The sequence below is a fragment of the Oncorhynchus kisutch genome, linkage group LG25 (assembly GCF_002021735.2).
Source record: "Oncorhynchus kisutch isolate 150728-3 linkage group LG25, Okis_V2, whole genome shotgun sequence".
Lineage (NCBI taxonomy): Eukaryota > Metazoa > Chordata > Actinopteri > Salmoniformes > Salmonidae > Oncorhynchus > Oncorhynchus kisutch.
Window position 1 is genome coordinate 6,588,241 of NC_034198.2, and position 22,042 is coordinate 6,610,282.

The 22,042-nt window shown below is 44.4% G+C and overlaps 1 protein-coding gene across 1 annotated transcript; it reads left to right on the forward strand.

Annotated features, from left to right (window-relative positions):
• Window positions 1-11,872: 11,872 nt before the first annotated feature.
• Window positions 11,873-19,345, forward strand: LOC116357424 (uncharacterized). Its single transcript, XM_031804570.1, has 10 exons — window positions 11,873-11,987; window positions 12,191-13,091; window positions 13,227-13,314; window positions 14,094-14,656; window positions 14,783-14,897; window positions 15,214-15,725; window positions 15,867-15,993; window positions 16,304-16,848; window positions 16,990-17,116; window positions 18,768-19,345. Exons 1-10 carry the CDS (start codon window positions 11,893-11,895, stop codon window positions 19,343-19,345), a joined length of 3,651 nt encoding a protein of 1,216 aa, XP_031660430.1. The 5' UTR covers window positions 11,873-11,892.
• The last annotated feature ends 2,697 nt before the right edge of the window (window positions 19,346-22,042 follow it).

The following is a 22,042-nucleotide window of genomic DNA, read 5'->3' on the forward strand; positions in this document are numbered from 1 at the left end:
TGTTTATACTTTGAAGGGGATATAATGAACGAAAATGTATCTTGTGTCAATTGAGTCCAATACACAGATTTTGAGCCATAGTCGGAAAACTGCTAAAATATAATTGGCAACATTCTCCTGAAATACATGGAGGCCTATTTCACAAAACAGTATTGTGGTTCGGTGCATCAGTGTATTAAATTACTGTAACAATCATATACATTATTGTTATTCGCAAATAGATTATAGATGTAGGCTATTTGCAAGTGTAAATAAATGTAGCTTGTATTTAACTTAAATGCTAACCATTGCCATTGTCATTGATGTTTGATAATAAATACATGTTTGTATATTTAATTACGCAGGAGTCAATCAAATCAAACAAATCATTTTGCTGACATTTATTCCTATGTTGATGTTTTCGTTATTTGATAATCGACATCATGCATTTTTGCATTAGCTTTTACGAGTGAGGAACGAGAGCGCAGCGCATCACCTGTCACACACAGTGTGTGACAATTATCGAACCTGTAGCCTACAGTATTACGCAACAATACGCACACTCCATAACAGAATGTTCACAATCAATTTCTATGGAGATGGAATGTTTGATTTCTCCAGAATGTCAGAATGTTAGCTAAAAACATTAGTTTGCGCCAACCCAAGCACAAACACCTTTGCGAATTAGCTACGATTACTCATCTTTATTTTGAGTTATTGTCAAAAGTCCATCTATCATTTCCTCAAATAATTCATGGATTTTAGCGATAAAATCCCGCGTGCCCTTTCTACATCTGCTCAGGTAAATCCTATGATATATCTTATTTGAGTTTTAATAGTTCAATTACGTCCTTGTAGAAAGTCCTGGTATGTTTTTCTGTTCTCAAGATGTTCAGTCCGAGTGCTGAATACCGCCAGACTGTAGAGCGGTGCTGGGACAGGAACTACTACAATGAGCAGGTAAAATTAAATCATCTTCATTTCAGAAAACACTTACACCATATCGAAAGGGTATGTTACAGTGGAGTAAATGTGAATGTTGTAGTGAGTGAACGTTATTTATGATAAGACATACATGGAGAAAATCGAACCATTCTGAAATGAAAATGGATGGCCCTCCCTTCAGCAAAATATATTTGACATAAAACTCTACTTTAAAATATAGTGACCCTCCCATATACCCAAAATATTAACTAAAACTAAGTGGATAACAGATAACATGTCTACCGTTTACCCTAACTTCTTGGACAGACAAGAGCTTTAGATATGACGTTTATAAATTGTTAATCATCCTGTAAGCATTAATTGGCAACATGGGAAATTTGATAGCACACAGGGCTGTGGGCCAGAAGGTTAGGGTAACATAAGGACTAAATGTATGTCTAATTTAAACATCTCAATCTGGCTTTCTGGGATCACTATATTTTTTAATTGCAGCCGCAGTGTTTTAAAACGGCCTATCACTCTAATATCGTTGCTTTAAATCCGAGCACGCACAAGCAGTCTCTCTCCACCCATTCCATTCAAATTGCATCCTGTTTCAGATATTTACAGTATATACTGTACATATAGCCTGTATATACAGTACCACTCAAAAATGTGGACACCTACTCATTCCAGGGTTTTTCTTAATTTTTTACTATTTTCTACATTGTATAATAACAGTGAAGACATCACAACTATGAAATAACACATATGGGATCATCTAGTAACCAAACAATTATTAAACAAATCAAAATATATTTTTTATTTGAGATTCTTCAAAGTAGGGACCCTTTGCCTTGATGACAGCTGTGCACACTCTTGGCATTCTCTCAACCAGATTTTCCAACAGTCTTGAAAGAGTTCCCACATATGCTGAACACTTGTTGGCTGCTTTTCCTTCACTCTGCGGTCCAACTCATCCCAAACCAACTCAATTGGGTTGAGGTCGGGTGATTGTGAAGGCCAGGTCATCTGATGCAGCACTCCATCACTCTCCTTGGTCAAATTGCCCTTACACAGCCTGGAGGTGTGTTTTGGGTCATTGTTTAAATATACTTAAGTACAGTTGTGGAAAAAGCATTCAATTGTCATACTTGAGTAAAAGTACAAAGTAAAAGTAAATGCTATACATCAAATTCCTTATATTTGGCAAACCAGACTCCTTTTTTATAACTTTTTTTAACAGCCATGGGCACACTCCAACACTCAGACATTTAGAAAGGAAGCATTTATGTTCAGTGAGTCCACCAGATCAGAGGCAGTAGGAATGACCAGGGACATTGTCTTGATAAGTGTGTGAATTGGACATTTTTCCTGTACTGGTAAGCATGTAACTAGAACTTTTGGGTGTCAGGGAAAATGGATGGAGTAAAACGTACATCATTTTCTCTAGGAATCTAGTGAAGGAAAAGTAGTACAGATTCCTCTAAAAACTACTTAAAGTATTTTAACTTAAGTACTTTTCACCACTGATTCCATATGAGTTTTGATGTCTTCACTATTATTCTAGAGAAAATAGTAACTAATAAAGGAAACAACTGGAATGAGTAGGTGTGTCCAAACTTGTGACTGGTACTGTAGGCTACTTAACAGCTTCTACCCACAAACCATAAGACTCCTGAACAGCAAATCAAGTGGCTACCCGGACTATTTGCATTGTGTGCCCCCCCCCCCCCATTTTTACACTGCCGCTACTCTCACTGCTGCTACTCGTTTATTATCCATGCATAGTCACTTTACCTCTACCTACACGTACATATTACCTCAATTACCTCAACTAACACACATTGACTCTGTAGCCCCGCACATAGACTCTGTACCGGTACCCCCTGTATATAGCCTGATACTGTTATTTTATTGTTGCTCATTAGTTATTTGATATTTTCCTGTTTTAATCTATTTCTTTTTTACTTCAGTTAATTTGAGTAATTACTTTTTTAACACTTTTTCATAAAACTGCATTGTTTGTAAGTAAACATTTCACTGTAAGGTCTACTACACCTGTTGTATTCGGTGAATGTGACAAATAACATTTGATTTGATGTTTGATTGGAAGAGCTTTGCACACCTGGACTGTGCAATATTTGCCCATTATTATTACTGTTTTAATTCATAAAGGTCTGTCTAGGAGGTGATGGGGACCATGGATAGAAAGCAATTTTCAAGTCTTGCCATAGATTTTCAAACAGATTTAAGTCAAAACTGTAACCTGGCCACTCGGGAACATTCACTGTCTTCTTGGTAAGCAACTCCAGTGTATATTTGGCCCTGTGTTTTAGGTTATTGTCCTGCTGAAAGGTGAATTCATCTCCCAGTGTCTGGTGCAAAGCAGGTTTTCCTCTAGGATTTGGCCTGTGCTTAGCTCCGTCCCATTTCTTTTTATCCTGATAAACTCCCCAGTCTTTGTCGATGTGAAGCCTACCCATATCATGATGCAGCCACCACGATGCTTGAAAATAAGGAGGCAGTTACTTCGTGATGTGAAGTGTTAGATTTGCACCAAACATGGGCTGCATTTAGGTCAAATAGGACGACATAATTATTAACTTGACCGTGCTTAAAGAGATATTCAATGTCTAATTGTTATTGTTACCCTTCTACCAAGCACTGCCCTTCTTTACGTGGCTTTCGAAAACCTCCCTTGTCTTTGTAGTTGAATCTGTGCTTGAAATTCTATACTTGACTGAGGGACCTTACAGATGTTGTATGTACAGGGGACAGAAGAAAGGGTAGTCATTAAAAATCATGTCATCCCCTTCAGACCTTGGGACTATAAGCTTCTATATGTATAAAGCATAGATCTGAGATATTGAGCATCAAAGTGTTCACATCACAGATTAAAGAACTGTTTTGTAGTTCATTCTTCTTTCATAACCCAGTAAGGTCCTCACCTTAAGGTACCTAAAATGCTGAGTATCAAAATCCTAAGCCATTTGTAAACTTGTTTTTTAAGGGTGGGGGTTGGCTACGTTATGGCCATTCTTCTGAAAAAGTTGTGGGAAAAAATCTATGTAAATGCAAAATGTAAAAAAAATTCCCCTCTTCAATCTACACACAATACCCCAAAACTACAAATTAAAAACAGGTTTTAGACATTTTTGCAAATGTATAAAAATATAAAACAGATATTTCCCATTTACGTAAGTATTCCGACGCTTTACTCAGTACTTTGTTGAAGCACCTTTGGCGGAGATTACAGCCTTGAGTCTTCTTGGCTTTTACGCTACAAGCTTGGCACACTTGTATCTGGGGAATTTCTCCCATTCTTCTCTGCAGATCCTCTCAAGCTCTGTCAGGTTGTATATAAGCGTCGCTGCACAGCTATTTTCAGGTCTCTCTAGAGATGTTCGGTCAGGTTCAAGTCCGGGCTCTGCCTGGGCCACTCAAGAATATTCAGAGACTTGTCCCATAGCCACTCCTGCGTTGTCTTGGCTGTGTGCTTTGGGTGGTTGTCCTGTTGGAAGGTGAACCTTCGCCCCAGTCTGAGGTCCTGAGCGCTCTGGAGCAGGTTTTCATCAAGGATCACTCTGTACTTTGCTCCATTCATCTTTCCCTCAATCCTGACTAGTCTCCCAGCCCCTGACGCTGAAAAACATCCCCACAGCATGATGCTGCCACCACCATGCATCAGGAATGGTGACAGGTTTCCTCCAGATGTGACGCTTGGCATTCAGGCCGAAGAGTTCTTTCTTGGTTTCATCAGACCAGAGAATCTTGTTTCTCATGATCAGAGAAAGCTTTTGGAAAAATCCAAGCGGCTGTCATGTGCCTTATACTGAGGAGTGGCTTCCATCTAGCCACTACCATAAAGGCCTGATTGGTGGAGTGCTGCAGAGATGGTTGTCCTTCTGGAAGGTTCTCCCATCTCCACAGAGGAACTCTGGAGTTCCTTCATATTGACCATCGGGTTCTAGGTCACCTCCCTGATCAAGGCCCTTCTCCCCCTATTGCTCAGTTTGGCTGGGTGTCCAGCTCTAGAAATAGTCTTGGTAGTTCCAAACTTCTTCCATTTACGAATGATGGAGGCCACTGTCTTCTTGGGGACCTTCAATGCTCAACACAATCCTGTCTCAAAGCTCTACGGACAATTCCTTACACCTCATGACTTGGTTTTTGCTCTGACATGAACTGTCAACTGTGGGACCTTATATAGACAGGTACAGTATGTACCTTTCAAAATCATGTACAATAATTTGAATTTATAACAGATGGACTCATCTCAAGGATGATCAATGGAAACAGGATGCACCTGAGCTCAATTTTGACTCTCAAATTAAAGGGTCTGAATACTTATGTAAAAAAGGTATTACTGTTTTTAACCTTTAATACATTTGCAAACTTGTCTGAAAACCTGTTTTTGCTTTGTCATTATGGGATATCGTGTGTAGATTGATGAGGAAAATATGTCATTTAATCCATTTTAGAATAAGGCTGTAATGTAACAACATTTGAAAAAGGTCAAGGGGTCTAAATACTTTCCAAATGCCCTGTATATCACCTTACAGACAATTATGTTTTACTTACAACTCAGTATTGTGTAATTAGATTGAAGACAGAACCTCATATCACCAAGTTAAAAGATGTTTGCTCAGACAGAACTTTCAGATTATACCTTTTTATTTCAATGTAAATGGATTTCAAGAAAAATCGGACATATCTCACATGAAAAGGACCACCTAAAGGGAATCTCTATGTGAATAACTCATTTTTGACCCAAAATGTCAGATAGAACTTTAGTTCCAAGGTCTTGCCCTATTTTTTCACACCGTCCATGTAATTTATGTGATTTGTTAAGCCACATTTGACTCCTTAACAAAGGTAGGCTTGCCTAAACAAGGTGGTGAATAGTTATGCAACGACTATATTTTAGGTATTTCATTTTTATTCATTTGTAAATGTGTTTAGTTTCAATTTTACATTGTGTATTTTGTGTAGATCATTGACAAAAGATCCCACTTTGTAACGCAAGGTGTTACGGTTTTCTAGTGGTGATGAATGAGAGTCGGACCAAACTGCAGCGTGTCGATTGCGATCCATATTTATTAAACAAAACGTAAACACGACTAAACACTAAACACTACAAAAACAAATAAACGAAACGAAAACCAAAAACAGCCTATACTTGTGTCAACTAACAAAACAAGGACATCAAGACAAATAGGACAATCACCCACGACAAACTCAAAGAATATGGCTGCCTAAATATGGCTCCCAATCAGAGACAACGATAAGCACCTGCCTCTAATTGAGAACCACTCCAGACAGCCATAGACCTTGCAAGATAACCCTACTAGCAGCAATCCCAATACCACCACCAAAACCCCAAGACAAACACGCACAATTACAAAAACCCCATGCCACACCCTGGCCTGACCAAATACATAAAGATAAACACAAAATACTTTGACCAGGGCGTGACAGAACCCCCCCCCCCCTAAGTTGCGGACTCCCGAACGCACCTCAAAACAATAGGGAGGGTCCGGGTGGGCATCTGTCAATGGTCGCGGGACGTGGACCCCACTCCATTAATGTCTTAGTCCCCTCTCCCTTCGTCCCTGGATAGTCCACCCTCGCCGCCGACCATGGCCTAGTAGTCCTCACCCAGAACCCCACTGGACTGAGGAGCAGATCGGGACTGAAGGACAGCTCGGGACTGAGGCAGCTCGGGACTGAGGGGAAGCTCGGGAGTGAGAGAAAGCTCAGGAGTGAGAGGAAGCTCAGGAGTGAGAGGAAGCTCAGGAGTGAGAGGAAGCTCAGGCAGGTAGGTAGATCTACCAGATCCTGGCTGGCTGGCAGGTCTCAGCAGATCCTGGCTGACTGGCAGATCCTGGCTGACTGGCAGATCTGGAAGATCCTGGCTGACTGGCAGATCCTGGCTGACTGGCAGATCTGGAAGATCCTGGCTGACTGGCAGATCCTGGCTGACTGGCAGATCTGGAAGAGTCTGGTTGACTGGCAGATCTGGAAGAGTCTGGTTGACTGGCAGATCTGGAAGAGTCTGGTTGACTGGCAGATCTGGAAGAGTCTGACTGACTGGCAGATCTGGAAGAGTCTGACTGACTGGCAGATCTGGAAGAGTCTGACTGACTGGCAGATCTGGAAGAGTCTGACTGACTGGCAGATCTGGAAGAGTCTGACTGACTGGCAGATCTGGCAGCGCTGTGCAGACTGGCGGCGCTGGGCAGACTGGCGGCGCTGGGCAGACTGGCGACGCTGGGCAGACTGGGGGCACTGGCGGCGCTGGGCAGACTGGCGGCACTGGCTGCTCCATATAGGCTGACAGCTCTGGCGGCTTCTTACAGACTGACAGCTCTGGCGGCTCCGTGCAGACTGGCAGCCCCTTGCAGACTGGCAGCTCCTTACAGACTGACAGCTCCTTGCAGACTGACAGCTCCTTGCAGACTGACAGCTCCGTGCAGACTGACAGCTCCGTGCAGACTGACAGCTCTGGCTGCTCCATGTAGACTGGCAGCTCCTTGATGACTGGCAGTTCTGGCTGCTCTATGCAGACTGACAGCTCTGGCTGCGTCATGCAGACTGACAGCTCTGGCTGCTCCATGTAGACTGGCTGCTTCATGCAGACTGGCAGCTCGGGCTCCTTCATGTAGACTGACAGCTCTGGCTGCTCCATGCAGGCTGACAGCTCTGGCTGCTCCATGCAGACTGACAGCTCTGGCTGCTCCATGCAGACTGACAGCTCTGGCTGCTCCATGCAGGCTGACAGCTCTGGCTGCTCCATGCAGGCTGACAGCTCTGGCTGCTCCATGCAGACTGACAGCTCTGGCTGCTCCATGCAGACTGACATCTCTGGCTGCTCCATGCAGACTGACATCTCTGGCTGCTCCATGCAGACTGACAGCTCTGGCTGCTTCATGTAGACTGGCTGCTTCATGCAGACTGGCAGCTCGGGCTGCTCCATGCAGACTGACATCTCTGGCTGCTTCATGTAGACTGACAGCTCTGGTTGCTCCATGTAGACTGACAGCTCTGGTTGCTCCATGTAGACTGGCAGCTCTGGTTGCGCTAAACAGGCGGGAGAATCCAGCAGCGCAGGAGAGGAGAGAGACTCTGGTTGCGCTGAACAGGCGAGGCGCACTGAAGGCCTGGTGCGTGGTGCTGGTACTGGTGTTACTGGACCGAGGACACCCACAGGAAGCCTGGTGCGGGGAGCTGCTACCGGAGGACTGGAGTGTGGAGGTGGCACAGGATGGGCTAGACCGTGAAAGCGTACTGGAGATCTTGAGAGCAGTGTTGGCACAGGACGTGCAAGGCTAGGGATGTGTACAGGAGGCCTGGTACGTGAAGCTGGTACCAACTTCACCAGCCGACTAACACGCACCTCAGGACGAGTATGGAGCGCTAACCCAGGTGCCATCAAATTCCCGACACGTTCCGTCGGGCGAATTCCATGCAAAAAGCACCAACACAGCAACTCCCTCATTTCTCTCTCCTCCAATTTCCCCATCAACTCCTTCACGGTCTCTGTCTCGCTCACCTCCAACACCGGCTCTGGTTCGGGTCTCCTCCTAGGCTCCTCACGATAAACAGGGAGAGTTGGCTCAGGTCTGACTCCTGACTCTGCCACACTCTCCCTGAGCCCCCCCCCCAATACATTTTTGGGGCTGATTCTCAGGCTTCCTTCCGAGTCGCCGTGCTGCCTCCTCATTACGGCGCCTCTTTGCTCTCGCCGCCTCCAGTTCCTCTTTGGGGCGGCGATATTCTCCAGGCTGAGCCCAGGGTCCTTCTCCGTTTAGGATTTCCTCCCATGTCCAGAACTCCTTATAGCGCCTCTCCTCTTTGGGCTGCTCCTGCCTGTTCACACGCTGCTTGGTCCGTTGGTGGTGGGTGGTTCTGTTACGGTTTTCTAGTGGTGATGAATGAGAGTCGGACCAAACTGCAGCGTGTCGATTGCGATCCATATTTATTAAACAAAACGTAAACACGACTAAACACTAAACACTACAAAAATAAACGAAACGAAAACCGAAAACAGCCTATACTTGTGTCAACTAACAAAACAAGGACATCAAGACAAATAGGACAATCACCCACGACAAACTCAAAGAACATGGCTGCCTAAATATGGTTCCCAATCAGAGACAACGATAAGCACCTGCCTCTAATTGAGAACCACTCCAGACAGCCATAGACCTGGCTAGATAACCCTACTAGCAACAATCCCAATACCACCACCAAAACCCCAAGACAAACACACCACAATTACAAAAACCCCATGCCACACCCTGGCCTGACCAAATACATAAAGATAAACACAAAATACTTTGACCAGGGCGTGACACAAGGGGGGTACTTATGATACCCACTGTACATCATTTACACACACACACACACACACACACACACACACACACACACACACACACACACACACACACACACACACACACACACACACACACACACACACACACACACACACACACACTCAGAGAGAAGTCAGCTCAGACAGATCCAGCTCAGCGAGGTCCAGCTCATGAGCTCCATCAACAACAGCACATTTTTATTTCAAAAGGAAAATGTATGCGTTTTTTTTAACTAATGTCAGTGCATCGATTTGTTCTCCTAAACAAACCGCTTAAAATTTAAACTTACTGATTCCTGTATCAAATTACCTTGAAAAGGAAAGATGCACATGTATTTTACCAGGTAAGTTGACTGAGAACACATTCTCATTTACAGCAATGACCTGGGGAATAGTTACAGGGGAGAGGAAGGGGATGAATGTGCAAATTGGAAGCTGGGGATGATTAGGTGGCCATGATGGTATGAGGGCCAGATTTGGAATTTAGTCATGACACTGGAGTTCATACCCCTACTCTTACAATAAGTGCCAAGGGATCTCTAGTGACCAGTCACCCGTTTAACGCCCCATGTGAAAGCCGGCACCCTACACAGGTTAATGTCCCCAATCACTACACTGGGGAATTGGAAAGAGGCCCTTCTACTGGCCCTCCAACACCACTGCCAGCAGCATCTGGTCTCCCATCCAGGACCAACCCTGCTTAGTTTCAGATTGAAGCCAGCAGTGGGATGCATGGTGGTATGCTGCTGGCACATCCCTAGTACAAACCCCGCCCACCTGTCAATTCAGACCGGCTAAAGCAAACTCGAGGTTGTCTTATTGACAACATGATTTGTCTTGCAGAAGAAGCTGATGAAGCAGTTTTTGGTGCTCCAGAGTCAAGGCCTCCAGAGTCATGTCCCTCACCACACCACCGTGGAGGACATGAGCAACTGGCTTGTTAAGAACAAGTCCCTGGAGCGGTGAGTACAGCTACTTGTACTATGTACCATATAATTAGGAATCAGAATACTAGAATGAACATGAACCTTCATATGACAGTATAAAAAGTCAGCCAATTTGGTAAGGGAGTTGGTAAGCCAGTGGTCAGCCAGTGCTATGATAAAATATTGTGTAAAACAATGAATTTGAAGATTATCTGCACAGTATGTTTGTTAGCAACAGTGACGACCCGTCATTCAGGGCAGGTGGGGTAGAATTGTATCATTCTGAACTTTATCCGCAACGTTATATTACATTTTGTTGCGACTCGAGGGATACCTCTCCGTCCATTCTAGCGGCAGGCTACACAGAGGATGGAACAGCTAACGTCAGCTAGGTGGCTAACGTTAGCTAGGCTAGGGGTTAGGGGTTATGGTTAGGGGAAGGGGTATATTACATGCTAAGTAGTTGCAAAGTTGCTAATTAGCTAAAATGATGAAGTTGTCCATGTTGTGATTCAAACACGCAACCTTTGGGTCTTCCCCAACCAACCTCCCTCATTTAGTTTTTGGCTTAAAAACCCTTATTTCTTATGTACAACATAAAATATTATCATTGGAGCGGCAGGGTAGCCTAGTGGTTAGAGTGTTGAGCTGACAAGGTACAAATCTGTCGTTCTAACCCTGAACAAGCAGTTAACCTTGGCCGTCATTGAAAATAAGAATTTGTTCATAACTGACTTGCCTAGTTAAATAAAGATAAATATCATACTCATTTGACTGTGACAGATTTAAATTTACTATGTTGTGTCTAGTATTTAAGGCCAGGCTGCTGTACTGCAGTTCACTCCATTTCTTATTTATTTTCCTCCCATTCTGTAACTTTGAGGGTTTATGACAGAGCCCCTCTACTTTTATAGGACCTCAATGCCATGTTTTTTCTTCTTTACCTAAACATACAAACACCATCAGATAGAGTTCATAGCAATCAGTGCACACATTTGATGAAATATAACAGAACACATGATCTGGAATGACATTCACTCTCACGGGATGGGTTGCCAAAAATAACTAACTGAAAGCCACACTCCCAATAAGCCACAAATATGGCTGCATTGAGGCATATATAGTGGCACCATGCCACTACCTATTTCATTTGTTCATTTAGAAAACAAGACAGCTCATAATTCAGTGCCGTTATCAGTCAACATATCTATATTGTAGCTTCGGTCAGTTTTAAAAGTGCAACATTTTCTCTCAGCCTCATGGCAAAATGTGTACAATAGTAGGAAGTTTCTGGCCCACACAAAATGTCTGCAGGCCCACCCATCAACCAATGTCTGGCTACGCCACTGAATCACTGTCATAGGCTCAATGGGAAATCAATGTGAAAGTAGAGGAAGAATAAAAAAGGCAGGAATGTTCAGTTGCTCTGTATTTGATTTTAAGGTTCAGAAAGGAAGCAGAGGAAGGGAATGACATAAATCACCTGGTAAGAGATTAGAAAGATCTCTACAGTATAAGTTAAGTGGAGATAATATACATTTAGTGAGTTATCCTTTCTAATAAACAATGTCCTTATTTAGCATGGTACATTGATATCAATATTTCCCCCTCACTGCTATGGGCATTAATGGCACCCCCTGTTTCCTGTGACAGACCTGGGAGGTGAACACTCAACTCAGAATGAGGGACGTTGAACATGAGGCTTTTACTGAGTTGGCCACCGACCTTAGTCAGGCCATTAACTCACTTGACTTTACTGCTGATCTCTCCTACCTGTGAGTCACATTCACTCTTTATGTTACAGTTATTTGGTCTATGTATTATTCTATCCATCTACTGATGCTAAATGAAATGACGAGTGCAGGGACCGATATCAATCAAACTTCATTTACTATATGTAGCACATTTCTTACAGATGATGCATTTCAAAGTGCATAAAAGTGTTTCCTCTTCTCTCTATCTGGCTTGTATATTTTAGAAACCCTGAGGTCTGCGATGAAGTTGTAAGAGCTCTAAAGAGCATTTCCCAGAGCCTGGCCTTCCAGCCGTACTCCGAGCTGTGCTGTCCCTCTAAGGTGGTGGTGGACATCGTGTCCAGGCTGCTCCAGGCCCTCTGGTCCTGCCAGATGGAAAGCCCCTGTGACCGGTCCTCCATGGCCCTGAGTGACATGAGTGTCACCATAGTGCTGGCAGTAGTGGAGAACCTCTCTAGAGTTCTGAAGGCTCCTCCTGTCGCTCAAGTCTACTACTCCCGTTCCACTGGTGTCAGGATGGTCCACTCACTCAACCGTAAGATCCAGTGCCTAAACAGCCCTGAGGACCTTAGGAGAGCTCTTTTCACCCAAAGTTCCACCTTGATCAGCACCATCATTGAAGCTGTGAGCACCAAAGTCCAGAGGCTGTTTGAAGCTCCTGCTGACTACATTCCATTAAGCTCTATCCGCAGCTGGCTATCAGAGCCCAAGGCGAGCGAGGTTCGTCCAAAGTGCCCTGACCAGCTGGTAATCTCCTCGGAGCTCCTGAGGAACATCATTGGTATGATAGTTTATGTAGTCTTCGAAGAACACCTAGAGGAAGACATCAACCTTCATTACTGGCCCCTCATAAATGACATAATCCACCAGCTGTCACTGTGTGGGGTCAAAGTCACAAAGAAAGGGGGCAAGGCCAACTGGCACATTGGCTGGCACCAGATCCTTGAGATGGTGACAAACATCCATACTCATCTTCACCACTATACTGGCACAGAGCTTGTACTTAAGTTTGCAACATCTGCCAGGGCCACCATGCTAACGAGGCACATGGTTCACCATGTGGTCGAGGAGCTGGTAAAGCTGAAGGACGTGGATGAAGGGACACCAGCTTCAGGGAGCAGTGAGGTGAGCAATAATTACAAGTGTTTATCTTTATGAAAGTCCACTCATACAAAGCATTTTTGTTGTTGTTGTTGGTAAAAAAGAAGATTTGCAATGTCGCAAATATTACATTAAATATGATGTCCTTGTTGCTTTCAGTCTGTCACAGCACCCCTAATCACTAACCCCGTCAAAGTGGACAACATCACAACAACCATGACCACGACTCCAGTTGACCTCCAGTCAGGTGAGTTAAATTGACACGGATCACTTTGACAGGTGTCCATGTCTTACTGTAATATAACTTATTAGCTAATGTTTTGAAACTAGACAGTTTCGCAATAAGTTGTGTTCGTATGAGATAGATTTTTTCCTTCTAATTTCAAGGGAATGTTGGGGTAAAACACTCAGCACCCTGTATTCCACCTGCAGGCTTTTCCCCGGCATCATGTCCCCCACCACCAGGCTTTGCCCCTCTATCATGCCCCCCACCACTAGGCTTTGCCTCTCTATCATGCCCCCCACCACCATTCTTTGCCCCTCTATCATGCCCCCCACCACCAGGCTTTGCCCTTCTATCCTTCCCCCCACCACCAGGCTTTGCCCCTCTATCCTGCCCCCCACCACCAGGATTTTCCCAGGCATCATGCCCCCCAACACCAGGCCTTGCCCCTCTATCATGCCCCCCACCACCAGGGTTTGCCCATCTATCCTGCCCCCCACCACCAGGCTTTGCCCAGGCATCCTGCACCCTACCACCAGTCTTTGCCCCGGCATCATGCCCACTCCCAGCAGGCTTTTCCCCGGCATCATGTCCCCCACCACCAGGCTTTTCCCCTCTATCATGCCCCCCACCACCAGGCTTTGCCTCTCTATCATGCCCCCCACCACCATTCTTTGCCCCTCTATCATGCCCCCCACCACCAGGCTTTGCCCTTCTATCCTGCCCCCCACCACCAGGATTTTCCCAGGCATCATTCCCCCAAACACCAGGCCTTGCCCCTCTATCATGCCCCCCACCACCAGGGTTTGCCCATCTATCCTGCCCAGCACCACCAGGCTTTGCCCAGGCATCCTGCCAGCCACCACCAGGCGTTGCCCTTGCATCCTGCCACCCACCACCAGGCTTTGCCCCGGCAAAGTGCCCCCCACCACCAGGCTTTGCCCAGGCATTGCTCCCCCCACCACCAGGCTTTGCCCAGGCATCCTGCCCCCCACAATCAGGCTTTATCCCGGCGTCATGCCCCCCACCACCAGGCTTTCCCCCGGCATCTTGCCACCCACCACTCACTATCGCAGATCATATCTGCACTCTAATTCAGAGCATCACTGCCAGATCCAACAACATCGTCAACAAGGAGCTGGAGAAGTGTATCAACTCTTATAGTAAGAGCATCTGGGCTGACACTTTCTACTGCGAGTACATGAAGATGTACCCATCACCCCAGGGGATTGAAGCCTTCTCATTTGATGAGGAGAGATTTTTAGTGGTGGCCGACATAATCGGCAGAATATTGCTGAACAATCTCCAGCTAGAGATGCTCCTCTCAGTGGAAGACTTTAATGTGGATGAAGTAGGGAGCAGTGGGGTAAGCATCCTTATGAAAGTCCACTCATTCAATTTTCTCTGATAAAAATACAAATAAATGTTGGTAAAGAGGAGGTATGAAATGTAACAAATGTTCTGTTAAATATTGTTTCCTTGTTGCTTTCAGTCTGTGGACATGATCCGGGCAATCCCAGAGCCCCCTAACCCTGATAAAGTGGTAGACATCACAACACCCCTGACCAACCTTGAGGTTTTGGATGAAACACTTGTCCTTCAGTCAGGTGAGTCACTTTGACAGGTGATCATTTTCACTGTAATGTTACTTACTGGCTCAAGTTTTATAACTAGACAGTTTGGTAATTCAGTTAAAGACGTCCTCCAGAGATTGTTGAACTTTTCCTGTTGAAAAGCGATATCCCAAGTATAAATCCAGTAAAGTACACACACTAAAGCAGTGGTCACCAACCGGCCAATCGCAATCGACTGGTCGATCTCCAAGGCATTCCTAGTCAATCACCAAACATGTATGTAAACAACCCAACAATAAAGCCTGAGTTTTTATTTAAGACTGATCTTCACTTTGTTCGCCACCAACAGGCTTTACCACGGCACACTGCACCCCACCACCAGGCTTTTCCACAGCACCCTGCATTCCACCCCCAGGCTTTGCCCTGGCAACCTGCACCTCGTCGCCAAGCTTGGCCGCTAATGCCATGCAGGGCTTTGGCACCAAAGTCATCCTGAAACAAATGGTCCTGCTATTCTTGGAGAGGCTCCCTCCTGCGTCAGAGGACCTTGAGTCAGAGTTCCTGACTATCACTGATCGTATCTGCATGCTGTTTCAAAGCATCACTGCCAGATTCCACAACATTGTTAATGAGGAGCTGGAGAAGTGTACCGACTCTGACAGTAAGCAGTACTGGGCTTACACCTTCTACTGGGAGTACATGAAGAGGTACCCATCATCCCAGTGCCTGGGGATTGAAGCCTTCACATGTGATGAGGAGAGATGTTTAGTGGTGGCCAAAATGTTTGCAAAAAAGATGTGCCCCAAGATGCTCCCCTCAGCAGCAGACTTCGACAAGGCTGAAGATTCAGGCAGCAATGGAGTAAGTGATGATTTCAAGTGTTTATCCTTATGAATGTCCACTCATTCAATTTTCTCTGATAACAATACAAATAATTTGGGAAAAAGGAGATATGAAATGCAGCAAATGTTCTGTTACATATTGTGTCCTTGTTGCTTTCAGTCTGTGGACTTGAACCTGGCAATCCTAGAGACCGCTAACCCTGTCAAAGTGGTAGACATCACAACACCCCTGACCACTAATCCAGTCAACCTTGAGGTTTTGGATGAAACACTTGTCCTTCAGTCAGGTGAGTTACACTGTCACAATCACTTTGACAGGTGATCATTTTCACTGTAATGTAACTTATTGGCTAAAGTTTTATAACTAGACAGTTTGGTAATTAAGTTAAAGACGTCCTCCAGAGATTGTTGAACTTTTCCTGTTGAAAAGCGATATCCCAAGTATAAATCCAGTAAAGTACACACACTAAAGCAGTGGTCACCAACCGGCCAATCGCAATCGACTGGTCGATCTCCAAGGCATTCCTAGTCAATCACTAAACATGTATGTAAAAAACCCAACAATAGACTGATCTTCACTTTGTCCGCCACCAACAGGCGTTGCCACGGCACACTGCACCCCACCACCAGGCTTTACCCCGGCACACTGCACCCCACCAACAGAATTTTCCCTAGCACCCTGCATTCCACCCCCAGGCTTTGCCCTGGCAACCTGCACCTCGTCGCCAAGCATTGCCGCTAATGCCATGCAGGGTTTTGGCACGATAGTCATCCTGAAACAAATGGTCCTGTTTTTCTTGGAGAGGCTCCCTCCTGCATCAGAGGACCTTGAGTCAGAGTTCCTGACTATCACTGATCGTATCTGCACGCTGTTTCAAAGCATCACTGACAGATTCCGCAACATCGTTAATGAGGAGCTGGAGAAGTGTACCGACTCTGACAGTAAGAAGTACTGGGCTTACACCTTCTACTGGGAGTACATGAAGAGGTACCCATCATCCCAGTGCCTGGGGATTGAAGCCTTCACATGTGATGAGGAGAGATGTTTAGTGGTGGCCAAAATGTTTGCAAAGAAGATGTGCCCCAAGATGCTCCCCTCAGCAGCAGACTTCGACATGGCTGAAGATTCAGGCAGCAATGGAGTAAGTGATGATTTCAAGTGTTTATCCTTATGAATGTCCACTCATTCAATTTTCTCTGATAACAATACAAATAATTTGGGAAAAAGGAGATATGAAATGCAGCAAATGTTCTGTTACATATTGTGTCCTTGTTGCTTTCAGTCTGTGGACTTGAACCTGGCAATCCTAGAGACCCCGAACCCTGTCAAAGTGGTAGACATCACAACACCCCTGACCACTAATCCAGTCAACCTTGAGGTTTTGGATGAAACACTTGTCCTTCAGTCAGGTGAGTTACACTGTCACAATCACTTTGACAGGTGATCATTTTCACTGTAATGGAACTTACTGGCTCAAGTTTTATAACTAGACAGTTTGGTAATTAAGTGAAAGACGTCCTCCAGAAATGGATGAACTTTTCCTTTTGAAAAGCGATATCCCAAGTATAAATCCAGTAAATTACACACACTAAAGCAGTGGTCACCAACCGGCCGATCGCAATCGACTGGTCGATCTCCAAGGCATTTCTAGTCAATCACCAAACATGTATGTAAAAAATAAATAAATAAAGCCATACGTTCCTATTTTTTGTATTACTTTCACGCTGTTGAGGGTAGGTGCACTTGATTCAGCAGCACTAGCACCAGGAAGGCATAGTGTTCCCATTTTGAACCATTTCATGTGTCTGAAGGTAGAACTCCGCCTACCCTGCAGGTGCAGAGAGCAAATCAACTGCACCTAATGTATAGGCCTACCGCTGGCCAATCAGATAGCCTGCACATTTTCCTTGAGCCATAGACTGTAAAAATGAAGTATTGAACGCACAGCAAATTTCATATTGTGACACTTCAAAACCTTGAAATCCACGACAAGAGAGAGACTCAACGAATACAGCATGGAGCTGTTCTTTTAATGAGTATGTTTAAGTTGTTATTCAGCATTGTCAACACTTTGTTCAACACTTAAAGCCATAAAATGCGAGTTGTCCTTATTTCCACTCACGCTACAACCAGCACTGCAAGCTGTAATGAATGAGAATGGCAAAGTGTTCCAATAAGCTTGTGTTATTATTAGCGACTTGGCTTCTGTTTTTATATTGAGGGATATCTCACTCGTCATGGGAGTAACAACATGAATTGGTGCTTGAGGTGGAAATGCAGTTGGCCTTGAGTTTCACCCTCAGCTGGAGTGCAGAGGAGTCGGTTGAGAGGCAGCCTCACTGCTTCTCTCTCCCCTCAGACTGACCATCAGATGCAGGCCATCAGTCCTGTAAAAAAATTCAAGTGAATTATTATGCTCACTCAGCTGTGCCTCCCAAATAATACAACACATTATCTAATTACCAGTGTTATCATATATCAAAAAATATATATATATATTATTTAAACACACGGTCTGAAAAGATCAACATTGGCAGGCCAATCCAAGTGTTGCCAATATGCAGTGATAATGTATTGGGCCAAAATCCTACTGAACAAACCTCATTGCTACAGAACAGGTTTGAAATAGTTCATGTTGCATAGGTTAACTTTTTTTAAAGTCATGTTTTAAAAAAATCTGAGCACTAGATCTGGACTTGCATTTTGACTCAGAAAGTGATCTTGACTCAGAAAGTGATTTTGACTCAGTTTTTAACAAAATACAGTTTCTTAGAGACAACTGCCAACTTCAAGGGGCAGGCTAATCAAGGTGTTGGTCTGATGGTGATCCGTGATGTCATCGGTCTCCCCCATTTCTCGAGGAACAATAAAGAAGCAATATAGAACAAAAGATAAACGGCCCAAACCCCACACTTGTGCAATGTCATGACATACCTAGACCACTTGTTGAGAGGTGACTTTTGTTAAGTACATCAGGTGTTAACGCAGGTGAAAAGGGCACTAGAGTGCCACTTCCAGTTTTTTTGTAAGACTGATCTTAATTTTGTCCGCCACCAACAGGCAATGCCCCGGCACCCTGCATTCCACCTCCAGGTTGTTCCCCAGCACCCTGCATTCCACCCCCAGGCTTTTCCCCAGCACCCTGCATTCCACCCTCAGGCTTTGCCCTGACATCCTGCACAGCATTGCCAAGCTTCGCCACTAATGCCAAGCCAGGCTTTGGCACGAAAATCATCCTGAAACCAATGGTCCTGCTATTCTTGGAGAAGCACCCTCCTGCATCAGACGACCTTGAGTCAGAGTTCCTCACTATCGACGATCGTATCTGCACGCTGTTTCAAAGCATCACTGCCAGATTCCGCAACATCGTTAATGAGGAGCTGGAGAAGTGTACCGACTCTGACAGTAAGAAGTACTGGGCTTACACCTTCTACTGGGAGTACATGAAGAGGTACCCATCATCCCAGTGCCTGGGGAGTGAAGCCTTCACATGTGATGAGGAGAGATGTTTAGTGGTGGCAAACATGTTTGCAAAGAAATTGTACCCCAAGATGTTCCTCTCAGCAGCAGACGTCAACGAGGCTGAAGATTCAGGGAGCAATAGAGTAAGCGATGGTTTTAAGTGTTTATCTTATTAAAGTCCACTCATTCAATTGTCTCAGATCCAAAAATGTATTGTTGTCAATATTGGTCAAATGTTTAAAAAAAATAGTACATCTGCAATGTTGCAAATGTTATGTTAAATAATAACTGTCTTAAATATTTCATATTTTTGCTTTCAGCCTGTGGACCTGAACCTGGCAATCGCCGACAAATTTGTCCCTAACCCTGTCAAGGTGTTGGAGTTGCTTCAACCCCTGTCACTGCCAGACATCAAAAAGCCCTTGACCACTATCCATGACAAAGTGCTGGACAACACAACAACAACCCTGGTTGATGCCCCAGTTAAGGTGGACAACATCACAACACCCCTGGTTGATGCCCCAGTTAAGGTGGACAACATCACAACACCCTTGGTTGATGCCCCAGTTAAGGTGGACAACATCACAACAACCCTGGTTGATGCCCCAGTTAAGGTGGACAACATCACATCACCCCTGGTTGATGCCCCAGTTAAGGTGGACAACATCACAACACCCCTGGTTGATGCCCCAGTTAAGGTGGACAACACCACAACACCCCTGGTTGATGCCCCAGTTAAGGTGGACAACATCACAACACCCCTGGTTGATGCCCCAGTTAAGGTGGACAACATCACAACACCAGTGGTTGATGCCCCAGTTAAGGTGGACAACATCACAACACCCCTGGTTGATGCTCCAGTTAAGGTGGACAACATCACAACACCCCTGGTTGATGCCCCAGTTAAGGTGGACAACATCACAACACCCCTGGTTGATGCCCCAGTTAAGGTGGACAACATCACAACACCCCTGGTTGATGCCCCAGTTAAGGTGGACAACATCACAACACCCCCGGCCACTAATCCAGTCCACCTTAAGGTTACGGATGAACCAGTTGAATTCCAGTCAGGTGAGTTACATTAACACTTTGACAGGTTTTCATTTCCCTCTGTAATATAAGGTATTAGCTATTGTTTTATTTTAACATGACAGTTTTGTAACTAACTAATTTAAGCTGTTGTGATTGATATTCTCCTTCTCATTTCCAGAAGATGTTGTGGTCATTAAACCAAAGAAAAGCAGAGTCATGAGATTCTTCAGTCGCCTCTTCTGCTGCATATACGAAGATGATTTGATGGTGTGAACCTGACCAGCTTTTCAGAGGATGACATCAGCTCACACACAAACACACGGGCGCGCACACACACGTATACTCATGCATGCATGCACGCACACACACACACACACACACACACACACACACACACACACACACACACACACACACACACACACACACACACACACACACACACACACACACCACAGTTGTTGTTTAACATGAGTTTAGCATGTTTAATATTTCTCTATAATTTTTCCTCATTAAATATTTTATTATGTTTTAATTCAATGACTTTTTACTATTTACTGAAGAAATCGATTTGTATTGTTATTTTTTTGTAACTATTTACAGTTTCAATTCACATTTCATCACAAACTTACAGTTTTTTACAATTGCTCGAACCCATTTCTCAATACTTAGGTCACTTTTTCAAAATTCTTCACACAATGAGCATAACAGCAGTCTATGTGGGCTAAACTATGGATCATTTTTCATTGATTTGGCACAAAATGCATTCAATGACTACATCTTTAAATTTTCATAAACTCTTTTCTCACTCAGACACAACCACCACCAAAACTCTATGTACCTACAGGCCAATTTGCACATGTTTACATACTCTTTTCAAAACTGTTCAACTTAAATTCAAAACCTAAAATTACACAAAATTGAATAAGACATACATTTGCTACATTTCTACAGTAATAGCGAAATATTTTCCAAATCTAAAAAATGAAATACTATCAAAACAATTAGACCAACCACAGCTGATTCCCATTGTAGATGAACACCTACACAGGTGTTAGTCTTTCAATTTCATTACCATCTATACAAAAGGGGACATTTTAGGAATAATGCTGTACTGTAATGTAAACATGGACCCAGCCAGAGATAGAGAAGTGACTGACAGAGGAAGAAGAGTGGCTGGGAGAGGGAGAGGAGTACATATGAGTGGTGGAAGAAGACCGAGAGGAAGATCAAGAGCTGTAGTCTCAGATGAGATTAGGGCTACTATAATTGATCATGTAATATATTATGATCTATCAATGAGAGAGGCTGGTCTGAGAGTGCAGCCAAATCTGCAACACTCAACAGTGGCATCTATTCTGAGAAATTTCCGGCAAAACAACAGGTAAGATGTGCATTCTGCAAGGGCATCTGACTGAACTGCACATTACAGAAGTGTATTGAGCAAAGCCTCCAAACCTACTTGTGTGTAATTGTTTGTGTATTTCTGCTTAGGACCCAACGGTTACCTCCTACAGGCGGGAGAGGTAGGATTTTCACTGCTGTGCAGGAAACTGCTATCGTTGATATGGTCATCAGAAACAATGGCAAAAAACTCACAGAGATTCGGGACAGAGTGTTGGCAGACAATGTAAGCATGACAACTATTTCTAGAGTCCTGAAACAACATCAAGTCAGGATGAAGCAGTTGGGCACTGTCCCCTTTGAGAGGAACTCTGAATGAGTCAAGCATCTCAGGAACCAATAAGTCCAGGTAAGATGACTATAAAATATAGAACTGGTTTTGAACAAAACCAAACAGGGCAGAGGCACACAATGGCATGTTTTAAGGTATAATGTAA

What these genes read in the sequence shown, in the direction of transcription:
- LOC116357424 (XM_031804570.1), top strand. Translation starts at nt 11,893, where the DNA reads ATGAGGGACGTTGAACATGAGGCTTTTACTGAGTTGGCCACCGACCTT. An exon ending in AACACTTGTCCTTCAGTCAG is followed by an intron (nt 14,898 to 15,213) that starts GTGAGTCACTTT and finishes CGCCACCAACAG; the next exon opens with GCTTTACCACGGCACACTGC. An exon ending in AACACTTGTCCTTCAGTCAG is followed by an intron (nt 17,117 to 18,767) that starts GTGAGTTACACT and finishes CGCCACCAACAG; the next exon opens with GCAATGCCCCGGCACCCTGC.